We start from the raw sequence: 27897 nt of genomic DNA on the forward strand, positions 1-27897 counted from the left end.
GGTGCGATTAATGGTTGAAATGGACATCGAAACTGGAAATCAAAACCTATACCACAGTGGTACTGCTGTTAACACCACTGTCTCTTGTATAAACTATACGATTAGTAAATATTCCTATGATTGTTCAGAAAACAATGGTGTCATAATTGAAAGAAACAAATGTTGATTTTGGTGCAAAACAGGATGTACACAGCTGTTTTTTTGATTATCTGGGTTTTAGGAGAAGACAGTGCCGAGAACCACAAGAGGTCAATAGCGAGGAAAACATAAACATAGGTCATATTATTACCAAAACATCTCTAGGTCTACTGTCTTTTTCCAGAGCTTTCAACCACATGTTAACTCTATATCTGTTCATGAATGAACCTCCAGCATGTCAAAGATGATCAAAACTGACCATAGAAGAATAATGTCTTTTACTAAAAACGTAATTTTCATCTTAATTTCTTAATTTTCCACATATATATCCTTTCTTGCAGACATATGTTAAAGGTGCCTTGTGGAGTTATGTTATATTTACATTTAGTTTTTGTCATCAAAACACATTGTGTGTGTGTCATTCTAATACATATGTTCATGAACAATGTTTCCAAAAGTATTTTAAATCCAGCATTGTTTCTGCCCCTGTTTACTTGCGCCTTCCTTTTCCCTGCCTTCGTTGGCAAATTGCAGCATATCTTGGCATGCTGCTTGTAGATCAGTGTAACAGTGTGAAATCAGTGTCATGTCAACCTTGTGTATGCGCTTGCATGTGCATGGTCGAACAAAACTGGGAACCACTCACAGAAAAACAGCTCCAGTGAGCTATATTAACTCACACAGCGGCAGATACAGATATCCACAAACACTTCAGAATACATAGTCAAATACACATGTATTTGTACAATAAAGATATCTCATTTCCTTTTGTATTCAGCTGCTACTGCATATCAACTAATCTGCTTACCATACTTTATATTTATCCAACATCAATCCATGTGAGCTATTGTGGAACACAGTGTTCCCTTCTGATTGAATGAGGCTTTTTATATTGTCTGTTACACTGATTTTGGGCAGCGTATGAAATTTTATTTGACATGCAAAGTGCTTCAGGTTCCCGGACATTTATGGACAAAATATTTTTATCTGACTTTGCAGAAGTGAGAAGCAAGGTCTTTTATTGGAGGGTGTGTATGTGTGGCTGTTTCCACCAATGTCTACAATCTGTGTTTGTGTGTTCCTGGCTTGATTAACAAGGAGATGCGCGGAGGTAAATTATGTTGGATAAACAAGACAACAAGGTTGTATCGCTGATTTAACAATCACTCGCAGTGGTGACGGCTGATAAAATGTAAGGAGAGTATTATTTGTTGTCCTTTTTATCGATGCATCTTTAAAAGGAGAGGTTCAGGGTTTCAAATAATTGTTCCAGAAAGCCACATAGTAACTCTACTTTATTTTCTCGGTATAAAGAGGGAAGGTTCAACATAGACAATAGGGAGGGCTGACCCTTTCCTGTTTTTACCGACATGCAAAATCAGTTACTTTCAATTAATGCAATCTTTTCATACCCGTATCAAAGTCTTTAAAGATTAGCAAACAGACATATGAATCATTTCGAAAATAATACATTTTGTTGTTTCAGTTGGAACATTTTTAGTGTTTTCAATTAAAAGGAATTTCCATTTTATGCAACTTGAGTTATAGTTTTTTTGAGTAATGGCCATAGCGTTACAGTCAGTAAGTGGATTGCAGAGATCTATGCATGCAGCAATACTGCAAAAATTGGTGTATTTTTATCTGAAACTTTTGATTGTAAACATCCATCAGAATCTTACTTTTTATAATGGGGGATTATTAGCAGCATTTCGTGTGTATTCCCTTTTAGTCTTACCTCCAAATAAAATGATTTACATGTAGATAATCTGAATATACTCGTGACTTGTTTACAACCTCTGTGGTCCTCATGGTTTTTGCGCAATCTGACTTGATTGTTGTGTTCCAGGATCTCAGAATTACTGCGGTGGCTGCTGTGTTATAATAACTAATAGAAATGATGGCCAAAAACTACTTAAGACCGAGGTTGTTTTAAACCCTGAACTTCAAACATGGAATGCCATCTCATTAAAACACGAATGTGAATTATTACAGCCTGCTCCAAACAGAAGTAAGGACATTCGTACAAGCCTTAGACAGTCATCAGAACTGTCTCCAGTCGTTCAATGCTTTTTTTGTCGGTAGTTTTGAGTGGCCTGAATGAAATGTCATACCTGATTTACTAACTAACTAACTTGCATAAAATCTTTTAGCAGTTAGGTGCATACTGCTACAACAGGCTACTGAACAGTGAAAACAGCTGCGGATGTTCAACATGGTGAGCTGTTATAATCAGTTGCTGAGGAGCAACTTGGTGCGTTTGAGTTATCGGTGACTGGATGAAGCTGCGTTATAGCCTTTGAACATTTCATTGAGCCTACGTGTCCAAAGCATATGAGCTTAGCAATTTGATCAATTCATCCAGTGAAAGCAGCGCTGATAAAGATTGCCTGCATGAGACAATATCTGAGCTCAGTCATTAACTGACTTATTAAGTCATTGTCTCTTTGACAGAATTGTTCGGACAGTCGCGATCTCTATGGAAATTACCCGAAGCAGATGAAGGAGGTGAAACTTGAACTCTTTGGATCATCTGTGTGCGAGTGTGCGTCTGTGAAATTTGATTTTGTCGTCACTCTTTCATTTTCTGTGACATTTATTTAATGTACTGGCATTTCAGCTTTATGCTTTCATGAAGGTGAAACTATTTCTATTTAAAGAGGCACATACATTATCATCCAATTCTACTGCGCCATATTTAAATCATCATCGTTGTCATTCTCAAAAGCAACCGCAGCAGTTCAGCCAAGCAGCCGTTATGCACAGGTAGATGTCAGCAGTGTCTCCGGGTGTAAGGCCACAACCCTCTGAGGGGCGTCACATGTAGATATTGCTTAATCTCAAGGGGTCACAGACATAATATAAATAACTAGTTCCAGCATGAATTAAGCCAATGATTGTCTGACAGTTTGAAAGTGTAAGACCAGATACACTGTGGAAAATGTTTTGTTGTACTCCACAGTGGACACGATTTAATGGTCTGAATCTTTATGTTCTCCAGTATTTTCCTCATCTTTTCTTCTATGTAGCCCACTAGCTAGGTTACACTTCATGTTTAGGTATTTTTGGGGGGTTAGGGTCATGGGTCTGAGGGAACAGCATGTTGATCCTCTGTATGTCCTGCACATATGCCAGAATTGACAGTAAAAGTTGACTTTGACTTGACACTATGTCCTGAGCATGAAATCATTGCTGCAAAACATTTTTTTCCGGTACATTCAGGCTGTAGCAAGACAAAGAATGACTTACGTTGTTATTTTAAAGGAACTACATCCTGCTGAAATGAAAGAGTTTGAGTGCTCGTATCTGAATAGTCACATCCCCGCTGACTCTCTGCTGTCATTCACACAAAAGTGCTACCTCGCTACATGTTCCCCGCAGAGCACCATTTCTCTTTCTTCCGGTAATAATGAGTTAATGGAGGACTAGCGAGTCAACAGCTCAGGACGCAGGGTACTCTAATGTGAATGAGATCTAGTTTGTAGTTCAGGAACGGGTTGATCGTGCTCTACAGCCGGTCTATAAGGTACACTGTGTGTTACATCATGTTGTGTTGAAGGCTAAGGTGTCCCTAATGAAATCAGCAACTTTAAATATTTTCCTTTATAAGTCACAAATCATACTTATATATGTGACTTCAGGACTTTTACCAAGTTATGAGAATTGATCATTCAGACATGAACGCCTCTGAAGTTAAACTCTTCCCCTCATTGCAGAACAGTGCAAAAAACTTTTGATGGTAGACCAGGTCTGTCAGTCTAAAACTGTTTTAAGTTTTTGAGTAGTGTAAATTTATACGCATTTATTCATGAACAGCCTACATAACATAAAAAAAACCCATGACAATTTGTTATTTGGTCACTTTCATCCAAATTTGCAAGCTTAGTTTGTGGGAATGAGAAGGGTTACCACTTTATACTTTAATGATTGAGTTATTCTTATTATTTTATACAGCAGTAAGCATTTTCTGGGTCTGTGGGGCCCTAAACAATAAACAAACAAAAAAATCTACCAACACTTATTTATATGGTATCCTAAAAGGAGGAGAAATTAGAAGAAACAAAAAAAGTAATTTAAGCATTTAAGGCCAAATGCAGAACAATTTTTTACACTAACACCTACTTTAAAGCAACATTATGTAGAAGTTGGGCATCCTCTCAGTTTCTGAGTGCATTGGCAGGAAATTGGACGAGTGAGAGAGGGGTGACATGCAGCAAAGTGCTGAAAGTTGGATTTTAACCCTGGGCTGCTGCAGCCATGATACAGCCTCTGTACATGGGTTGCGCGCTCTACCAGCTGAGCTACTGGGGCGCCCTGAAAACTGTATGTTGAAGTCATCATGTATGTAACGCTGTGGTCCTTCCCTCTCGCTGAAGTTACTCAGTCTTACCGACTAATAGCGGTCCTGAAGGACATCTGACTGAAGAGGGAATTATCAATTACAAACCTCCAGTGTGCCGCCAGGCGCATTAAAAAGGTGAATCGTGGCAGCTTTGAAATAAAGTTATTACCAAGGCAGCCCTTTTTCAGCGCTTAAGAGTGAAAATTGATAATAGTGCCCGTCGCAATGGAAGAAAAAGAAAAAGGGGGGAAATTAGAGATGAAAGACAGCCACAGGTTAGGCCACGGTGAAAACTGTTTCATTTGGCCCATCGTCTCATCTCCTACTTGAAAGCAGGTCTCTTTTGTTCTTTTTCATCTCCACCTCAGCCACAAGCCCACTCTTGAATCTTTTTTTACTCACCCCCTTTTCATAAGTACAATACTGATATTTTTGTCACAGCCGTCTTACATTAGATTTAGAAATGCCCTGCAGGAAGAGAGAGGATCAAAATACATGCAGAGCTCCAGCAGGGTGTTCTTAAATTGCACATGGATGTATGTTAATGATTGGTTGTCAGAGAAAGCTCCTCTCCAATTTTATAATTTGCAAAATAAATGGCGGAGAGAGGCAATGCTGAGAAGAACCAGGGATCCACTGAGGGGGAGGGTTATTTTCTTCTGTACTGGTGTTCTCATTTCTTATCTATATCTTTCAGTCTGCCTTTCTTTTCAGAATCTGCACCTTCTTCCCTCTTTGCATGCCTCTTTTTTCTTTTTTTTTTTTTTCTTTTAAGTGTACCTTGTTTTTAAAGAAGTACTCCGGCCATTTACTGCACTTGAGAAATCAATAAATAACAACCCCTTCACTCTGCTGCTCTTTTTTTAACCTGCGTAATTCCCAATGCAGTGAAGCAGAACCTCTGAAACAGAACACAATGACCCCTGGCTGAATTCAGGGAGAGCCCACGCACATTTATAATTAATGCAGATCCATTTTTACCTCTCTGTATTCTAATAATTGCTATTTTTGTAAATGGGGAAAGAGTGTTGAAAGGATTAAAGAGGAGAGGGAGGAGAGGAAGACTGGAATACTGGACACCTGCAGTATTTGGGACAAAGATGCCTCACTCAAATAATTGTTTTATTAGTTTTTAGTTTTTATAGCCATGCTAGTGATGATCAAAGGATTGCACAGTTGGTCGATCCCACCACTTTGTTCCTGATTAAAATACTCGATGTAGATCCGATGGATTGCCACGGATGACATAATTCCGAGATGAGGAATCATTTGAGTTTGGTGATACCTTGACTTTTTGTCTGGAGCCACCATGAGGTTGCCTTTTTTGGTTTTGGAAGAATGATCTCAACAGTTATTCATTGGTATTGCCATACAGTGTATTTGTTACATTTGTGAGCCCCTATTTCTTAAAGTGCCTCCTGAGTGAGTCATAACACACACAACGTTACATTCACGCAGTGAAGTTTCTTGACACTGGCTGGATTATCTGATCAGAACAATAACCTTTGCAGTGAACGTACAATATACTGACATTTCATTTCTTTCCAATTTTTTAATTTGTTTTTGTTCATTCACAGAACTTGGGGGAAGGTAAGGGGAAAATTTGGAGTTTTGTTTTTTAAGATTCAAGAGGGTTTATTGTCATTCCAGCCATATACACAGTGCAATGAAATAACGTTTCCCAAGAAGCTTCAGTGCAAACAAACAACAACATAGAACAACGACAACAATACCATATGCTACATGTAACTGCTAGTGTAGTGCAAAAATACTTGTAAAGTGACTGTATGATTATTATTATTATTATTATTATTATTATTATTTACATGAGGTGCAATAGTGCATCAGACTAACAATGCTGGTTTCCTTGCAGAATAATTTCTATAATAATAATAATTTAATATTGAAAAAGTTGAAACACAAGAAAAGATATTCATATATATATATTATAAGCAACTTTAAACTGTACTATTTGGTTAGTGGGAGTGTGTTACTTGGGGCTTGTGGTAACTGCAACTGCAAATAATGTAAATAACGTTGGTTCCTAATATAACCTGCATCATTGTTTTCAGTGCTCCTTTTTTAGCATCAATCCAACAGTAACTCAACACACAGTGAAAGTGAAGCTATATATTGCTGTAGGTCACTGATAAATCCAAAATCAGCAGTGGATGTGTTGGTGTCATATGAACTGCTCATGCTCCCGGCTTTTGAGTGCAACTCTTGACTTGAGCCAACTGGGCCAATAGCTCATGAAACTTTAACAAGTGAAAAGACAAGTCACGAATGCAAAAAATGGGCGGGCTACATGAGGGTGAACCTCCGCATGGGATTGTCTTTGTGAGCTGGATGTTAAGGGATCAGCCCTCCTCTGCTTCACATAGTGTGGCTTAGGTTTAGTCCTGTTAACACACAGGTACAAACGTTCCTTAGTTTAATTGTTTCTATAAACTATAAGTGTTGTCATTGTACGAATTGAGGCACAAAATCAAAGTGATCACTGTGGTAGAAGAAATGTGAACAACTTCCTTTTTAGAGGACTTTCTAATGGAAATGTTTCTTTTTTAAAGAAAGAAAAAAACACATTTTCAGCATAACAGATAGAAAAATACAATAAGTAGCCGAATTGTAGGTAAAATAATAAAAGCTACCTCTGAAACGACTGAAAAACAACATGCTCAATTTTTGAGCAACAAGCTCAACACTGTTTGAAACCCGGAGCCCCCCTCACTTTATTATCTTTCCCCCATCATGTACGGTTTCTCTCTTCCATCTTTGAGGAGTTGCTCACACACACACACACACACACTAGACAGAAAAACACATCTGCTCGCTCTGTCCATCTGCAGGATGTTGAGGATTCACTGGCACACTCTCTCAGCCCTTTATCTGTGCTATTTTCAGAGGGAAAGCAGTAAGTGAAGTATTGTGAGAGGTGATACAAAACCGTCCTTCTCGAGGGAGGAGAAGGAGAGAGAAGCAAAGGAGAGGGTTTGTAAAATATGCCGCTGACTATTCATCTTCCTCTCCAGCTCTCTCTCTCTCTCTCTCTCTCTCTCTCTCTCTCTCTCTCTCTCTCTCTCTCTCTCTCTCTCTCTCCAGTTTCCTGGTGAAGTCACGTCACATGCTTGGACAAAAAAAAATGTTCACTTTATTAAATAATGCAGGTCGTCCACAGTTCCTCCATCTCTACTTTCTTTTTCTTTTCTGTTTTTCAGGCCCTTTGAAACGCCAGATCTACTCCAGCACACCAGCCGTGAGTAACAAATGTGACATTTTATCTAGAATACATTTGTTTCCACTCCTGTTTATTTCAAGAATGAAATAACCAAGTATACTTCCAACTAATAGCAATTTGTGAATGTGATTATTTCATGCTCTAAACACTCGACACAATTTCAAAAAGTGAAATGCTCTGGTACTCAGGAAGTGTTGCATTGTACAAACTGGTTTGATTTGGAGTAAATGCCAACAAATAGGGCAGTAAATATGAGCAAGGAGCAGCAAAAAAGCCACTTGAGTGAGTGACTGGCATTAAAAGTGGCAAAGCAAAACATATTTTCGTTGAGCAAAGACAACCAGTTATGAATTTTTTTAAGGAAAAAGCAAAGGAATCCTCCGTACACACAAATTTGCTCAGTACAATGATTCCAATATTGACATCTCTGACAAGATATTGAGGGTTGATATTTCATGATGCCTAAAATAAGACGATTAATACTAGCTTGAAATTGTTGCAGTATTAATGGAGCATGCACAAATAGTTCACGCCCACTCTCTTATACCCCTTCACATTGGACAAAAAACACCAACAATCACTAATATCTAGCTTTTGTCTTTAATGCATTGTATATGGGTACAATACAAACTCCCACATCAAATGACTCTGCAGTCGTCTCAGGTGTTCATTGGCTCCAGCTCTGATCGGCTGTGCTGGAAACACAACACCCAGGTGGATATGTTTTTGCCCCTTTTTCCTACCCGCTCATTGAAGTGTTTGGTGTTGACATTCACTGATTTCATAAAAATAATGCAGAAATGTGTGTTAAATGTGGCTCAGAGAAAAAGGAGGCATTAGTGCATAGTATGTTAGACAACAGGGGTCTGAATGTATTTGTATGTACTGTATTTCATTTGTTAGTTCAGTGCAAGTTTTTATCAAGTCATTTAAGAGTAGGGGGGAAAAGATCTGCACTAACTGTTAAAAACTAATCATATAAAAATGTACACAAACTGTTGTATGCGTTTTTTTATTAGAATGTTAATAATGGAAAAATAAACTGGTACATTATCTGAAATATTGAGCTTTCTTGTAGGACTTGAATGCTGTAGTGGCCCTACTCCGAGATGACAACACCAACAGTGGCCCTGAGATAATTTGAGACCCCTAATTTAGACCATATCCCATTAACAGTGCTTCTCTGCCCCGTCTCAGGACTGTAGGTCTCTTTATGCTGATTATATGAAGTGATCTAAATATAGGTAACCTGGTCAGTGTTTTTGTTCTACAGGCAAAATGATCTATTGCTCATCAGTGGAAAAACTCTAGAGCTCCAGCTGTTAATCAATGGCACACACGCACGCACGCACACACGCACAATACACACAATACAATGAAGGGAGGTTAATGATTTATCATCAATTGTTTCAGTGGCGTAAAGAGTTTAACTAATTAGAAATGCATTAACGGACGATCAGAGACGGCACAAATGCATCACAAAGTATCTTCTTACATATGCAAATACTTGATTATCAAATATACCAAACTAAAATACAAAAAACTGCCGAGAGAAAATGCATTTAATAATAATACAAGTAATTCATCATTAATCTAATATGTTCCCCCTGTAAAGAAAAGATACTACCTGAACCAGTCCCCCCTCCTTTGAATGGATCAATGATATAACATGTCTGCAGCAGGATCTGGGCCTGTTGAAAGTGGCATCTCTATAACTCAGTAATAGTAGCTGATAATAGAGCTTATTTCCAGACCTTTCTGCGCCCCCGCTTCAACACGTAGCAATTTGGGAGTCTGAAATGTCAACACTGTTGTTTCCAAGTGGGTGTCATAGATGGCTTTGTCTATGACTGTATCTTTGTCTGTGTGTGTCAGTGTGTGTGTACACGCATGATGGCTGCCCGCGGTGCATCTGCTTGACTGCTCCATTTGATTGCTCACTCCAGTGGCACTCTGGGAAATGTTAATGGAGGGCAGTTAACGTCAGATACAGTTCACCACCATCTGCACTCGACCCACCATCCCTCCAATAGAGAGATGGATAAAAAACAGCCGAGAGATTTACCAAGGAGGGTTAAAGAAAGCAAAGAACACCCACCGCTGTATTGATGAGTCTGCTTAATTGCATTTCTGTGTGCTATTACTTATTTGTTTGTGTGTTTGTGTGTGTGTGTGTGCGCTGTAACTGAAGTGTGTGCTGATGTGTAAAGCATCACCGTGCGAAGAAGGTGTGAAGCAGACAGACAGTCAGGTACATCTTGTCCGATGGCCCGTCTACCACTTTGGCTACTGTTGTCACGGTTATCTCTCTCTCTCTCTCACTCACTCACTCACACTCACACACACACACACACACACACACACACACACACACACACACACACACACACACACACACTGCTCGCTCTGTTGCCTCCCTGACCTGAGATTGCTGTGTGCTGCTGCTCACATCCAGGGAAGCATCGGGCCGTGTACAAACACACACGGAAAGACACACACCCACAATGATTTATGGCCTCCAATACAGTCAATAAGAGCCATGGCCAAGATGAAGGACTTGCTAGGCACAGGACAGGCGCACACACACACACACACACACACACACTATACCATCCACACTATTCCTAGTCCATTAGCTAAGTGTACTGGAGTGAGCTGCTTTTCACATTGGCTCTCTTTATTACATTCCTGGTTAATGTGAATGTTGCCTCCGCTGCTTCATGTGAAAAACCTGTATTATCTGCGTGTGGTATATGAAATAGCATGTGGGTAGGTGTGTAATAGCCATGAAACTTCAACCTTTAGAATGCAATTGATAGTCATAACTTGTCACGATACGATACGATACGCGATACATGGCCCACGATACCGATAATATCACAATACATAAGATTCTGCGATAATCGATATATTGCAAGACAATCATAAAAAGATATATCACAACCGATTTCTCTATTTATTCACTGCAATTTAGTGTCAGTTTCACAGAATTTGACACAAACTGAGATGGAACACTGAACAAAAAGTGCGTAAAGTCTTAGCATAGAGCCCCTTTTACAAACACACTGACTGTAACTTGTCATTGTCCACGTGTCATCACATAAACTGGCAAAGTCCAAACTGTTAGAAAACAGCACAGTTCTGCAGCTGAATAAGTTGTTCAGTCTGTATATTAAATTTACAGAACTATGAAAACAAATTAGTGTAAAAAGTATTAAAAAAATACACATTTCTTTATAAAAGGCACATATAAAAATACAGATTCCAGTGCTTTGCAAGGATGACAAACTTGTTTGTATGTATCTGGACACATTTAACTGTTTATCAACTTGTTTTACATAAACCTGAGAACATTTCAGTGCCTTGTAGTAACTTGTCTTATGTAAACCTGAGCATATTTCAATTCATCCTCAAATATGCATGTTCTTCTTCAGGAACAGCAACTGATCAGCATGCTCAGAGGTGAGTGCACTCCTCTGAGCAGTGATTAGCAGCGGTATGAGTCCCGTGCATCCCTCTTGTTTGTAGCATGTGGGAGTGCGTCCCACTCGTTATCAATAAAATGGGCAGTGATTGTCACGTAGGACTCTGTGGCCCGTGAAGTCCATCCATCACAGGTGAGCACAGTTCTCTCTGCAGACTGGAGTGCATCCTCCACCTTTCCTGTCATCTCATCATAAAGAGCTAGATTAGCTTTTTCGGTGAAATATTTTCTGCTCTGTATTTCATACCTTGGTTCCAGTGGTTATAGCATTTGGCAAAACATTTATTTTTGGCCACCCTGAAGTCCTTAAAAATAAACCCAGCGATGGACTTTCTAATACTCGCAGCCCTCGGGGAAGAGAAAGGAAGCTTTGCTTTAAACATTGGATTCACTGCTGCAGGTTGACTTACAGCGTTAGTGTTAGCTGCTTTCTCAATGAGGAGATCAGGGTGGTGGCGTTGCAAGTGGCTTTGCATGTTCGTGGTGTTGCACGTGTATTTTACTTTTACCAGACAGTACTTGCATTTTGCATAGTCTTTAGTCTGCCATTATCCCACTGCAAACTTTCCAGTGGGGGTGTTGTATTGGACAGGGAACTGTTTGAAGTGCCTTATTTTTTTAAAACAACAAATTGGCTGCAGCGTATCTATACTCATAGGAGGAAGGACGACGATATATTGCCATATTATATTTGGTCCCACCCCTATACTGTATATCCTTCATCGACATAGCCTAAGAGTGGCCACCAAGCAAATGATTGTACGTATGACGTGTAGAAAGACTCATCGCTTCCTTTCCTCTCCTACATTCTCTTTCCCAGTCTACTCTTCTAATTTTCTTATTTTTCTGTCTTCTCTTGTCTTGTCCTCTTCTCCTCCCACCTCTACTCTACTGACTTTTGTTTGCCTAATAAACACAGCAGTATCTCTTAGCTTGGAAATAAAATCAACACTCTTTCAGAGCGACACAAGCTGTGCTTTCACATAAAACAATGGTCAATTAGACTTAAGACGCTGAGCCTCTTCCTGGGCCATAAAACATTGATAACAATGAGCAAACTTAAAAAAAAAACAAGAAGCGAAGATGCTTTCACTCATTCGAGTTGTGACAGGGGCTTGTTGAGAACTTTTTAAGGAATTATTTCATGATATCATTTTATTTCTTGCTTCTGCGAAGTGTAAGCATATGCTTTGATATCTTAATGAATAGTGGTTTCCAAACATTGTAAAGATAAATCTGTGGTTTTGAGTCGAGAGATGGGCAGTAGGGTTGCCATTGTAATTTGGTACACAGGGAGCTAATGCAAACCAAACGTTTCCTCCTGCTGCAGCCTCACATAAAAAGCATTTAACTGGCAAAACAGGAGTTGACTTTAATTGCAATGTGTTTAGTGAGTTTAGCACTTACCCCTGTCAATCTTTAAAAAAGGCAACAGGCTTCACACTCCTTTTCCCTCATTACTGTTATCAGATTCCCTATTAGTGTTGTGTTTAAAGCCGAAATACTGCCAAATAGGCACTTTGTATTTCACTTTGACAACAAATCCTCTGCCATCATCTTGTCCATCGTCTGTCTACGATGGCAATGATGTAATGTCAGCATAGCTACTGTCATAGCGGCTGAGGAGTTCGTGCAACAACTGAACTATCTGTTGTGCTGTAATGGTGCAAATTAGGGATGTCACTTTTTATTTGAAATTCGAAGATTAGCTCAAAAGCAACTGACCGTTTGAAGTAGTTTCTTTTGTGATCCAGCTTAGACTTCCCTTACTATCTGCTTGACCCACTGCACGCCCTATTCACCCTTCACCTTTCAATTCAGCTAGTAATGTTATGTTGTTTGCTACAAAAATGGAGGACACTGGCAGTCAAAGCATTCCTGAGTGGACAATCACAACACCAAAGCATCGTGAGGGCTGCATTTACTCAAATTCATTAGAACAAATTGCGCGTCATTTCAGATTCATTCAAACTTGATTTTTTGATAAAGTGACAGCCCTGGTGCAAATGGGGAAATACATTCAATATTTAAAGTCTTGTTCCAAGTTAAGGTTAAGGTTACTTTATTGTTCTCCACCAGGGAGAAATTTGTCTCAGAGATGGGGAAGAAGTTGCAGCACAAAAATCACATACAATAAAAGCAACATGCAGTACAAACGTACATAAGGTTAAAAGACGGTGGTGGAATAGACACAGACCAACACTGGACGATCCTACACATATACTGCCATAAATATACATCTACACAAGTCAAGTTGCAACTTGACTTTTTGGATGGCTTGTCAGTATGTTGGTCAGTTGGACCTTTACTTTGTTCCAGACTAAAATATCTCAGCAACTGTTTGATAGATGATCATGTTACCAAGAGCGTGATCCTAATTACTTTACTTTGCTTTCACCGATCCAGTGAAATACCCTGACATCTACTGAACAGTACAGACTCTCAATTAATCAGGTAATCCCCGGACTTTTCCTCTAGCACAAAGCCATCAGGTTGACATTTGCAGCATTTAGTGAAATGTCATCAACTATTTAATAGATTGTCATGAAATCTGGGATTGACGTTTATGTCCTCCATTCTGCGCCATCGTGGTTGTCCTATACTTTTGTTTTGGTGAGCGTTTTATCATTGTGACATTAGCATTTAACTGACAGTAAAGCACTCACAGAGCATTTTTGGAGCAACTCTATAAATGACTGAAAGGTTGAGATCGCATTGCGGCATTGAGTTGACACCAAGATATATACAATGTGCGTCATTTTAATGCTTCTAATTATACTTGCTAGTGCTAAATAATGTTGTTGTACTGATCAAGATGAATATCCAAAACTGATGAGTGCTTTAAGCTGGTATTGAATTTTGACTTGGAGGTATAACTTTTTTGACTTATTCTTAGATCAGATACTTCCATCTGATCGGATCTCTACCAATTAATGGTATTAAACTAATGTCTTGGTGTTGTTAGGCTCCCAAAACTCCCATCAACACTGATGAAAATGGACTACAAATGATGTAGTGTAAGCCAAAAGTATTCGGAACAGCTGGCCTCTAGAAGATCCCTGAACTGATTGTAATGAGAGATTTCAGGCTATTAGGGACAGCGCAGCGCAACCGAGTACTGGGGGTACTGGTATGGTTCAGCTCCACATGTCACGAGTGTCTGCCCTCATCCTGAGGTAACGCTGTTAGTGCTGTAATGTGATTGGACACACAGTGGATTCTCATGTGACACAGTAGGAGAAACTAGGTGTGTGTGTGGGGTCACTAGTGGATCTAAAAAGGAGTTTCACTTTTTCAGAGTGTACTGCAGAGTGGCTCAAGTTCGCTTTCTCTTAAGCCGGGCAGCAATGACTTGTCCTGAGCAGCCTGACCTGCAGCTTAGCCCCCTCATCAAACTGGCTTAACTGGAGAGGCTCACTGGAAAGATGATGCCTTGGTGTGTAGCCGGGTAACACAAGTAGACCGAGAGATCAACATACAGCAAATCTACAGCTTCTCATTTTGCAGGTCAGGCAGCTCTGCTCATTGCCTTTTCCTAATGTTCTTTCTCTCAGATCTGCATTTGGCTGCATGCGTTATTCATTCAGTGACTTCAACTATGAGCTCTGCATTAGAGACTACCTTGGCACAATAATAATCATAACCAGAGTAAAGATAGTCCAATTATGACATGTGCAGTGATGTGATGTATTTATTTAAGTGTCTTGCACCACATGGTGTCTGTGCAGCTTGTAGAGGCTTACGAGATACTTAACAACACGGTCATGTATTATTCATTATGATCTATGGTTTCACAAATTTGCACACTCGTTTCAGAAGATCAGAGAAATGTCGTATAATCAGTGACACAGGATACATTTGATGAGTTTGATGCGATTATATGAAATCTGAATCCACTTATTAAATCTAACTAGATTTGTCTATCAATATTTGCAAGTAATGTTACTCATCACTTCGGATCTGTAATTACCTTTTGTTAGCTGAGGTACGATCTCTAAATGGAGACCCCACTGCATCATTGTGAAGTGGATAAGCTTGAAAAATATACTGTATACTCCACTTAAAAGGACTCTCGGTTTCTCACCTCTTGGTAGTTGCTCTCACTCATTGAGGCTATTTCTGCTTCTAGGAGATCTGTCTCTGACAAATGTTTATAGGACAAAAGTACTATTAAAGCCTTCACTTGATATAGATTTTAGTAATAAGAGCAGCATATATGTGTATGAAATCGTTGTGGAAATTATTGTTGCTCAGTAGATGGCACACTTCTCTTCAGTGTGCTTTAGAGGAGCATAGACTCATCTGATGGAGAAAATATAAAAGCAAAGGACCATGACCAAACCCAAATAGTCTATGGAAAGTGAAAACTCTGCACTAAAGTAGACCACAGACTTATTCTATTGTGTCCGAAAGAGACAGGAACAGAGAGAGACTGATTCGGTGTATCTCAGAGAGTGTGTCGGCCGCTGACTCTGCCTTTTTCCGCTGCTGGGTTATCTGTGCGGGGTAATGAATGGAGTCCAACGGAGTTAAGTTGAGATGAATAGATGTTCTAGATTCAGCACACAGGCCTTATCATCACTGGAGTATGAAGGCAGCTATTAAACAATGTCGAGGAACATACTGTGTACAGTAAGGGGACCATTGGTGATTCAACTATACGATTGTTCTGCCTTTAATGTAAGAAAAAACCCAATTTATCAAACCTATGTTGTTAATATTAAGTTTCAAGTTTTTTCTCGGCAAAAAACAGTACACTGACATTTTATTTATTTTATTTTTTTTACATTGCAAAGTGCGCCATCCGGGAGGTTACTATGTGTCTGCTGGCAGCAGAGGGACTCTAAGTACATAAAGTACACATTAGGTGTGATGAGCCAGTCCTTTAAACTCATCTGAAAATTTCAATCTGCACAGGCAAAAATCAAATATCACCTTTGGAGGGGACGACTACTTGAAATTTTCCGTTCACATCAACTGATGACTGTTTACATCCACTTGGTGACCATTAACTTCCACTGGGTGTTAGCTAGCAACTAGCTGATTAATTCATCCTCCCAATTATTGATTCTTATCAGTGATAAAATTGATTTTCATTGAATTCATAGTGATGTGTTATGAATCCTGTCTATATAATCGTTAATATCTCTGAGGGATTACTAAGGGATGACTTTGATTGACAACGGTGGTCGGTTTATGTTGAATACATACTGTCCTTATATCAACATGGATCAACCAAATGTTGTTTACTTCACAGATTAGTGTTTACTCGCATTTTTCCAACAAATGACTGCGTTTGCTGTAACGTTACTGTGAGATGCTCGTCTGAGGCAACATTATTCTGTGGGAATGATCCTGACTCTGTGTTCAGCATTGCTTGCTTCAAGTGTTGACATTTACCTGATGCTGTTGAGCTGACATAATCAGGTACGCGTTAAGTTCATCGTTTATTCGCTGAATGCTTTACTCGTGTGTGAATTGGTCTGGATGTGAAGCGTCAGTAGCGAGAAGAAAAAATAATTTGTCTCTAAAGTTATGAGACGGAGTCCTCTCCCGTCAGCTCCTTTGTTTTACTCTCTATTACTCGCAGGTGTGTTAATTGACCGAGATATGAAGTGTCCATAGAGCAAAATGATATAAAGTCAGAGATAAATTGCAGCCCTCTCTACACTCTCATCTCTCCCCCGCCTCCTCTCCTCCTCCTCAGCAGCGGTGGTCAGATTGGGAACTGCTGTTCATGACTGTCTGGACATCAGCAGCGTTAACGTCATGTTGTCAACTTAATGAAACGAATTTCACGCGTCCAGTTTGGTCTTTTTCTCTCTTTGTCTCAGCTAGCTTGCACCGAAAATTCCTCATTAATCAGTGGCTGCAGGTACAGATTTAAATGTTGAGAGTTGAGGATGAATTTGATATTTTCAGAAACGCTTTTTATTCAGTAGAAGATAAGAAGAAAGGACTGGTTTCAGCCATGTGAGTGATATATTTGTCCAACCAGCATGAGAAATATGAGGGATGAGAAGCTAAACTGTTTCATAGCAGCATAACAGATATTTGAGCCATTTCTCCTGTGATTACATAAATACCATTTTGTCTTTTGAATTTTGGAACAACTAAAGGTTATTCAGAAAGTACTTCACAAGGACTGCTTCATCTCGTATGCACGGTGTTAAATGACCGACTGACTTTCTTTGGGTCCAACATTTGAACAGTGCACGCACCTGCCCCAACAACCATTCATTAATCATTTGGGTCAAAAGTGTAAAAGTTCAAGAGTGTGAGGATTCGACTCTCTCTTGCATGCAGATCAACATTTTAAGCTGATGTGACAGGTGTATTTTTGGATAGGAATCATGCTTAGTGCAACATCTTGACAAATCTTTTCACAGGAACCAGGCTTTTTAGCTGACAAGAGCGACAGTGAGTGCAATCAATTAGCAGTCTGAACAACAATCAGCAGAGCATACTCACAGCACTGCGCTGAAAGAGTGGTTTCTGATAATTGGTAGACTGTCCTCCCACTGACATGATGAATAACCATGGTGTTTCTGGAAAGAAAGTCTCTAATATTTTCCTAAAGTGGGATCAACGCCACTTCAGATGAAACCGAGGAGTGCCTTTATGAGACATAGAGCTGGAGAGAGAGAGAGAGTGGGATGGGAGAGAGAGATAGTGAAATATATAGTGAGGGAGGGAGGATGTTCAGTGTGGGGCTCATTAACTCAGTAGATGTAATCAGTGGGAGGGAGTGAGACATTTTACCATCGATTAATGAGCAGCACGGGTAGCGTGGTGGTGGAGCCATACTGTATGTGCACCGGCTGAACTCTGCTGTCAGCTCTGGGGCTCTGATGTAACAATCTGTGGATGATTATGCATACATCTTTGGATACAGATGCTCAGGGGTGAAATTGGAAATTGTGATGTGTGGGAGTTCTGATGTAACAATGTCAGTCAAAACGGTAACAAAAAGAGTCAACCTGATGTCATGGGTGGTGGGGGGGCATCATAAGGATCACAGGCAGACCTGCATGTGATACAGCTGCGACAGTACTGATAACTTGTTCAAAGTGAGCGTGATACGAGTGATGTGCTCGTCAAGTCACTGTCCCTGAAAGTTTGTGTTTTCTGTATGAGAGCCCACACACCAGCGTCGTCTCAACACTTGTCTTAACTCTTGCAGAAAGCGCCAGTTTCATCACATCTTCTCCCCGGGTCAACGCATCTGCTGCTCTGCTTTGACTACCACCTCTGTCTGTATAATGGGACTAATGTGCACGGAACGTGTGCTTCAGATGTTGGTAAATTACATCTCCATGATGTGCGTAGTGGAGTTTCACTGCCAGGAAGTTGGGGGGGAGTGTAGAGTAGGAAAAAGTGGCAAAAAAGGCACGTGGTGAAACAGTGACTAAAAGCTCTTGAATATCTCTGCACAGGACAGATGACAAGAGACAATGGTTTATTAATGTACTTTAAAAAAAAAATGGTTTCTTTGTAAAATAGCATAGAAACATAAAAATACCCTCCATAACATCCTCCCATACAGTTATAACACAAGACAGCTTGCGACAAACTTCCACTGTAAATGTGTGACTGAGAAGAAGAAGAATAATCTTTTTTTAATTTTTTTTCATCACATATCAGACAATGTACAACAAAGTGCATTGGGTTTAATGCCGCCCTAAAAGTTAAAGGACTGGACTGGGCTGTTTCGCAGTGGCCAGGTCAAAAGAAGAAGACAGACGAAGAATAAGAAGTCCCTGTTCATGCAACACTACGGTGTGTAAAACACAACAGAAGAGGGAAGAAAATTAATTCATTGGAATTTATGTATTACATAATGAAATGCATGATATTTGTAAAATACTTAAATATGAGCATATGCAGTGTAAAGATGATTAAAACGTAAAGCACGGAGTTGGTTTCTGTAAGTACAGCATGCATCTCCACCACAGAGCAGCCATATGGGACACATTATGAGCCCACCGTGTGGTGTCGTCAAACTGACAGGACACAGTGATTTAGCCCTGCTGGAAGTGGATGGATCCATGCTTACCTTCAAAGTCATCTGTCTCCGGCTCTGTGAGAGTCTAAAAGCCCCCGGGGACACAGTACAGCATGTTGGCCATTCGAGTACCTCTCAATTACTGCTTTTAATTTCCCCTCCACTGCTGGTCCATCTCCATTAGCTGTGACATTTCTCAGAGATTTGAACTGTACAGCAGATTTTCATGTCGTTTCTCACAGTCTGCTGCAGAGGTTTTTGGTCTGTTTGCATATCATTGGCGGGGACGAACTGTGAGGGTGTGAAACTAAGTTTGGAGAGGCGTTACCCTGCAGCCAAACTGTGCAGCGATTTCATTTCAGTTCTCAAAGGTCATTGCACCTCAGGCTCATCTGTGGCTACAAACTAAATAATTTGATTTAACAAATTAAGTCCTTTTGATTAAAGAATGTACTGTCTGAGCATATCATGTTTATTTGGTCTGAATCACCTGTGCTTTTATACTGTGTTGAACTGGTTTACAATGTAACTACAATTAACTACCGTGTTCGATTTTATTCCTTTCTCGCTCATTTCACAGTTTAATGAATTATGGATATCGTAATATCAGATATATGCTGTTTTACCCAAATCTTAGTGGTTTTACAAAGTCTGTATTGTGTAAAATCTAGATTCAACTTTGGTTCTGGTGGAGTTTGTGAAGTTGTCATGGATTCTCCATAAATTCATAGCAACACAGGATAACAGCATGACATGCTACAAAGTTTCACAAACCTAATGTTGTCTAGAAACCCACTTGTAATGGAAAAAACAGAAGTGCAATGATAAAAGGCACTCAGAGCAGTGCAACACAAAGCTCCACTGACTGCTAGCGACATCAGCTAAACTACTCCTGAACCTGAGACAGGTCTGGTACCATTTCTTCTACTTCAATCCAGCAATGTGACACTTCCACCAGCCACATCTCCCAGATGGGTATGTTAAATGCCACAATGTGATTCTTACATGTAAAACATGTAGCTTGGGCATTTCTAATTGGGGTTCAGCCCTGTAAAGCATCACATTTGCTGTAACAGTGGTCAGGATTACCAACTGATCAAGGCGGCCAACTGTCCCAAGGCCTTGGTTTTATTGCATCTCCCTTACCGGTGGTAATGTGTTTGGGTAATTGTCAGAGTTAATAGTGCAATTGTCATGACAAAATAGCGATTACTTTCTGTTAGGTAGGTAATACACACCTGAGAGAACAGACTGGAGTTCACAAGGGTCATCCATCTGCTTAACATCTACATGCATCCACTAAATTTCCCCCAATTAACACGGATAAGATAAACAAAAATATTGTTATTGATGCCAAAGAAGAATGCTTTAAAGAAAGTGGAAAATCTAAATTTTAGCATCCACATCAAGTTAATTACAACAGTTCTCTTACTCTTGTGCTCTAAAATGTAGATCTGAAACTTGATTCTATGGCTGTTCTGTGAACAGTTTTCAATATAAACCATATCACTTTCAGCCCCAATCATTCCGAGTACGGATACAGATACAGATCGTTTCATTGATACCGATAATGTTGCACTCACTCATCTGTAGTATTACAAAGCCAAACTACCCACCGGGTTGGTCAAGCTTGAGACACCGATGTTAAAATCCTTTAAGCATTAGTATTCTGTTGCTGCAGTCCTCTGGAAGCTATGTCGCTCCTCAAGTTTTATTTAAGCTTTTGCTGTTGTTTTTTTAGCTTTAATTTGAAGGGCAATTTTCCTGACGTTACATGAATACTGTATATATTTAGCTTTTCCATCCCTCTGAAGTTCAGTACAAAGTTTGAAACAGAATGTCACAGCACAGTGAAAACATAGTGCAACAGAACATCCTTGTTGGTGAAGGAATAAGAGGTGGAGAGAGAAGAAAATGCTTAACGAAAAAAAAACATTTCTGTCACTTTTTCATCATCATTTCGTAGCATTTCTGAAATAAGGGGTGGTCGTGAATTTGTAAATAAGGTTAGCTTGAGAAAAAATTGACTTAAACTGCTCATGAGATCAATGGAATCATGATAAATGAGAGAAATAAGCTTCCTTCCTTCCCAGTGGCTCTCTTGGTTGCTGGGACAACAAATTCAGCTATATGTCTCTGTGAACACACACACTCTCACACACACACACACACTCACACTCACGCAGACACTTAGAAAAGTCTTAACACATGCTTTCATACACACAAAACAATCACATCAGCTTTAGTCGGGAAGTTAGAGGCTGCCATGTTTTTTGCTGCTTCTCGTTAGCAGACATGTATATCAGACAGGCCTGTTTCTCTCTCAGCTCTCTCTCCTCTTGATATGCCCTCAGGCTGATTTGGCAGCAGAGTGACCAAATCTGTCGTATTAGGTTTCATCCAGAACATGATTGGGCCTTTTCTGACATTGCAATTTTCCACGCAAACACGGGAGAAGACAAGTACAAGACAGGATTAGGGTTTAAGAACACTTCCTTGGCCTGTCAACATGGCGTATATGGAGTATGCATATATACAGTCTTTATATATAAATTGTGTGTGTGTATATATACGTGTGTGTTTTGCTGCGTTTGTGCTTTGGTGGCGGTGGTCCACTCATTTTTTAATCTGTCAGTTTTGCTCCGGAGGCAGCGCGGTCACGCACAATCTATTCAGTGCTGTGCCATGTCACACACATGTACGCAAACACTCGCACATACACGCTCGTACACACCGTATCTCTTCCGCTCAGCACCGTGCCATTTGGTGAGTGGTCACACAGTGTAGACACAGGAGGTAGCCGACTGTGTCCCTCATGTTTGGGGCGTCACAGTCACCGGGTTCTTCCACAACTACTGCTTACAAACTGCTGATAGGCACAACCAAACAGGTGGCGGGACATCTACACACAGCTGCCACCGCTCATTTGAATGCAGAGAGAAATTAAGTGACAGTTAATGACTGTTAACTTACAGGAAAGCACCAAGCATAGCTTTCCTGTCAGACAAGGAGCGCTCAATCACCAAATTCATTCACGTTGCAGAGTGGAAAGAGAGCTCTCTGAACAGATAAAAAGAACATTTTACCTATTTTTAGATGATAAATACTGCATGTGTTTTGAAGCAGCAGGGACACCTTCCTTTAAGCAACGGTTTTTAGATTGAACATTTCCAGCACATAGTTTGTGAAATACCAGAAATGCTAATCAACATATTTGGATTTGACTTGTATGAAGGCATTAGATCATTTATTATTCATTAAAGTCAGAATCAAGCAGAACTTTCAGTTCTTCCAGCTTTTAAAATACAATGATTTGCTGTTTTTTTCTGGTTTAAATTCTGGTAAATTAAATATCTTTTGTGTTTAGGCTGTTGGTTGGACAATGAAAGCAATGTGAAGACATCACATTGGGTTGTGGTTATTGTAATGGGCATCATTCACTTTTGACTGGCATTTTATTGACTAATGACTAATAAAAACAATAATTATTATTTGGCTATGAAAAGCCCCAGATGTTTGGACAAACAGTCCAGTTCTGTTTTCACCAGCTTCACCTGCTGCATCACCGGTGTACATAAAGTATAACAGGACTTTGCAGCTATATTACTGCCTACTTTAACTTTTATTCTTTATTCTGATTGCCTTTGAAGCAACCAACAGGCCTTAATATATTACAGTCTGTGCTATAGTCATATAGTAGAAATAACTGTAGCCTTTCTAATACTTCAGTTTATGATTAAACACCTCTCAGCTGCATTTACTGAACAAACATCTGCATGTTGGCATTAATTTAAATCACTGATGCGCCTAATTATTCCCTCACATACAATAGTTTCCGGTGACCTCTGTTGTCTTGTGAAGCTGCTCAGTCATAAATATCTTTTAATTCTGGGGAAACTAAACAAACTTATCTGCACGACTATATACCACCATGGGTAAGTAAAACATTGTTTTTGTGATTTAGGTAAAAGGACACTCTACATGAGATTTGGACACTGTTCACATTGTTATCCCTTGATTGTTACTCTTATGAGAAAATAATTATTTGACATTGTATTTGCCTTCTGAAGGTCTCATGGGTGTCATATCTTCTAAAATGATAAATTGTGTAGTGTTTTCACAAAGTGAAAAGAAGATGTGTAAATTACAGTGGTTTTCTTTGAGAGCTGAATGAATAACCTTTGGACATATTAGAAATTGGATAAGTATTTAGCAAACTATTACCCAGAGTATTTATCAATCTGTTATCTAATTTATCACAATAAATCAACTGACATCTAGCCCATTACTAAGATTGTACACCTCCTCGATTCGTGGTGATTCTTCATTAAAGATTTAATATTATGTAGACTGGAAACCAGATAAGCAGACTTAACAATTTACACTTAATTGTTTGTGTTAAATGCTCCAAGGCTGCAAATTACAAGAAAACAGTCCTATTAAGCTCAGGCCAAATGAAAAACAATTTGTTTGGATTTTCACCTTTAAAATGCTGATAATGACTCTGAAATGATTAATGCTTGCAATTTAGCTGCTGTGCTGAGCAGAATGGCTCGCTGCTCTACAGAATGAGAACTGAGGGAGTGGGAAAAAAATAAATAAAATTAAATGAAATGGTTCTCAATTGGAAATTTCCATTGAGGGGAGAGAACTGCAAGTTGAAAGCAATTAACGGAATCAGAGGACAGTCTCTGCGGCTTCTTGAACTCTGATTAAATGTTCTGATTGCCACAGAAATCACTCCCTAAGAGGGAGATCCATAGCTGCCTGTACTGTAAAGTGGGCTATTGGTAAATCCATTACCTGCAGAGACAGAGGTGTTTTTAGACAAACGCTACTAAAGACATTGTTAAAGATCAAAGGGTAGTATTTCTCAGATGCTACAGGCTACCAGACTTTTCTCGGTGGATCTGTGGCTGCTCCAGGCGGATGGGTTGCAGGCTTTTCTTGCGTTTGCCAGCAGTGTCCCCAGACAGACGTGACGCTAAAGGTTAGACATCCGAGATGGCAATGCATCTATTCGTCAACTTGTCCGTCCGTTTGTGTTTCAGGCAATCACAGTTGCAGTAGCTGACGTCTCCTGGGTCTTCCACCCGAATGCGTCCTTGGATACAGGGCGATGAAATTTTCATGACCCAGCAAATGTAGGAAATGGACAGTGGCATGGTTTGACTGACCAGGGAAAGATCTGATGGAGGGAGGGATACTTGTCTCCGTATACAGCAGGAAGGAGAAATTAAACATCATTTATTTTCTTTCTCTCAGAGTGAGAACATTTTTAACCTTCCCTACAATACAAATTGGTTTCGTTGGCAACACTACAGTCCAGTATATCCACCACAGGATTATGATGCAACACCTCCTTTTATATATGTTGAAATGCCACACTTATCAGGTGTCAAAGAAGAAATGCTCACCAACACAGATTTTGGCTCAAAACGTTTGTCTGCAGAAAAAAGTCTTGAAGTCTTGAATATTTTGCTTCAACCTCTGAAAAGTAAGACCAAAAAAAATGTTAAGTTTTTATGTTTGAGTGTTTATTGAGCTCTCTCAACCAACACAGTGCAGCCATTTTATAGACTACATAATCTGTTAAAGGCTACAAAAGCTGTTAACCTCTGAACTTCTCACACTTAGACTCCAGCCTTTCAACGACAACAGACAAAAATGAATGGTCTTCTGTTGACTATGAATTGTGTTGCCTCCAGCATGAATGCACAGCAAGTTGAATGGCATTTCCCTCTTCAAACAGAAAAGGTTTACGTCCATGTCTTAACCATGGAGCCTCCACACTACCACGTTTGTCCATTTGTATGATTTTGTATGAGTAATCAGAATTATCGACAATAATTTGACTTAAATTCTGCACAGATATGAAATAAACATCCATCTCACTTTCCAACAAAAAGGCCTTTCCTTACTTTCCCCCCTCGCCAACACTGACATTTCAGTTTGGTTGGCTGAATGGACTTGGACGTTGACCTTTTCGTCAGACTACCACTGCTGATGGAATGGCTTTGGCTGTCATGGCTCCCATTAACCCCCAGTCCCTGGCTTCACAGGGCCATAGCTCTGTTATGTCAAGATAAAGTAAAAGATCATTCAAAGTCTTGCACGGGCCCTGTTCTACTTTTAATCAAACAAGTATTCAGGGTTCAAACATTGAGTGCGGACATGCATGCAGGAGATTAGAGGAAGGGGAAAGAAGAATGACAGCAGGTTACTGTAGAAGACATGAATGAGGGCGGTTGGGGGAGAAGATTGAAAGTATGTTAATATGCACAGTGGAGCGTTTATGGAACGGAGAGATGGAGGTATAAGTCAGTGACATTTTCATTAATTTGTTGTCAGGTAGATCCTCTCCCCACCGCTGAGCTTGACATATAAGGCTGTTTTCTCACACATTTGCAGATGAATTGCTCAACATAGAACAGCGGGGCTTGACTGAATTAAGAAATTGGGTCGTTATGTTACAAAACTGGAGTAGAAAAGATGTAGATTTACACTTACTGAAAGTGTGCATTAGAACGTAATCTCATTATTGTAAAGAAATTACAGTAAATGGATGTTTTCTTTATTCAGGACGTTTTATTCGACCACTCAAGACATGTAATTATATATATATATATATGTGTGTATATATATCAAAAAAAATAATCTACATGGTAATTTTTAGTAATTGGCTCAGTGCCATTGTCCAAATCCTTTGTTCTGGGAGAGGGCACACATCACACAACAGTGAACCGCCAAAGAAGTGGTGTAGATTACAGGCACAACAGACCACAGATGGATTTATTATTAGTTTAGCCTTTGAATTCACACTAAAATCACATATCTACTATCATAAAATACTGTGGTTTGTCTGTTTGCTTTCCACTTGGATGGGATGTGTGAACAGATCTGAAGATGGCTGTCAGTACAGCTACTTTTCGTTCCACCCACTAAGCTGTCAACAGCAGCCATTTACTGAAGGTTGTCAGTCTGTGTGTGGTCTTCTTGTCACGAGAAGTGCAGTCTTAAGGTGCGTTCACACCGGACCTTTTATTTTTGTCGCTGTCGCTCATGTCGCTCCAAAAAAATCGCCAGGTTGCTCAGCTGCAGTCGCTCGTCGGCACAATTCAACAGATCGCTCTGATAACGTCATTCAAGCGATTCCAGTGAATTTCACGTCGCTCGGAGGCGCTCATTTCTTCCCGTTTTCAACGGTATACGCGGCTGACAACGGCCCAGTTTGACGAGCTGTTGGCGAGAATCGGAGGCAGGAATTGCCCGGTTGGACACCAACTACAGGCGCTCCATCCCAGAGCGCCTGGCCATTTGTCTCCGGTGTGTGTGTGGGTGTGTTTGTGTGTGTCAACGTAAAGCCGGCTTTGCTCTTCCGGACCGGTGGAGTTGTATTACGTTTACATGGTTTCAGTAGTTGTCATAATTAGGCCTACATATAGATTACGGCAGCCAGTCAGCGCTGAGCGACAAGCGACTGACGGCCAGAGAGTTGGGGTTTCTCAACTCGAGCGACAGAGCGTTTTTTCGCTCCGTCGCTCGGACGCTGTCGCTCAGAGCCCCAGCGACATTTCGCCTGAGCGATTAATCGCTCAGTCGCTCGTTTGCATTAACTTAATATGTATACTTGTCGCCAGCGACAAAAATAAAAGGTCCGGTGTGAACGCACCTTTATCCTTTTAAGTTCCACTGCAGTCGTGTTAGAAGCCAGTAATTTAATAGACTAAAGAGAAGGGCACTGTATACAATACAGTGGTGAGGACTAGGCTGCTTACAAATTGCTCATGTTATTGCACCCAATCCAACTACCAATGTCACTGAAATCACTGACTGTCAAGGAATTCTTCACTAATTGTGAATTAAATCGCAATCACAATTTATGTCAACATAATTGCAATATTCTATTGTTTTCTTACCATGTCATGCAGCCCTACACACCAGACTGATTGGTGAATCAATCAGTCTGGTCAGTCAGTTGGTAAAGAGATATTACTTCTCTTAGCCAGCCAGCTAGTTTTCCAATGAGGCAGGAAGAAAGCCATACCAAAGATACACACTGGTATGCAAACATTAATGCTGTAGTTGAAATTAGTATGTACCCTTGTTAAGTGTCAAACAGGTATTACATAGAGCATTACATAGCTAATCTAATCAGCTCAAGAATTATTCTTGTTCTTGTTGTGCTTTCTATAAAAGGATTGACCAATCACAGTTGACCAATCAGTAGTGTCCCCCAACCCACCAACTCAGAATAGAAAAAGAAAAAGAAAAGCTGGATCACTGCCTTCAATTGGAAATGTAATTTGGTTTGAGTTTTTAAGTGCTTTCCTCCATCTCTTTGCTCTCTTAATTGGCCAGATCCTCCTACGCTCGTTTGTATGCCGAACACCTTTCCACGCCATAATTGAAGCACCGAATGAATAGTTTTCCTGAATATTTATTTTACTACAAGAGCTTCAAAATGGTTTTGTAGTGACAAATCAAGCAAGTTTATTGGGATGTTGGGCCATTTCAAATGCCACAGCCAGGTAAATACCGCAGCCAGGTGCTGTGTTCTCCTCGCCTTGTTTTTTTTTTCTTTCATTCTTCATATTTAAAGAGCTGAAAGATCCTGGGTAAGACTTGGTGTGGATGTTGTTTCTTTTATTTCTTAATGTCTAGTAGAAAAAAGAGCCCTCAATGACTTTCTT

At 39.9% G+C, this 27897-nt stretch overlaps 1 protein-coding gene across 8 annotated transcripts in view; it reads left to right on the forward strand.

The window, feature by feature from the left end:
• The window catches only part of naaladl2 (N-acetylated alpha-linked acidic dipeptidase like 2), a 445610-nt gene that overhangs the window by 100620 nt on the left and 317093 nt on the right, over positions 1-27897 (forward strand). For 4 of the 8 annotated variants that reach the window (XM_084354602.1, XM_084354601.1, XM_084354599.1 and 1 more), the window contains one exon: positions 7696-7733. The exons of 3 other annotated variants lie outside the window; for them this stretch is intronic. Coding sequence is in view for 1 of the 5 variants with exons in the window: in XM_084354599.1 (XP_084210725.1) it covers positions 7696-7733 (38 nt within the window). In the remaining 4 variants the exon portion in view is untranslated. Of the gene's footprint in view, positions 1-7385; positions 7469-7695; positions 7734-27897 lie in introns of those variants that run through there. One more of the 8 variants, XM_084354604.1, reaches the window with a different exon arrangement.

This window comes from Pagrus pagrus (assembly GCF_965226575.1).
Source record: "Pagrus pagrus genome assembly, chromosome: 6".
NCBI lineage: Eukaryota > Metazoa > Chordata > Actinopteri > Spariformes > Sparidae > Pagrus > Pagrus pagrus.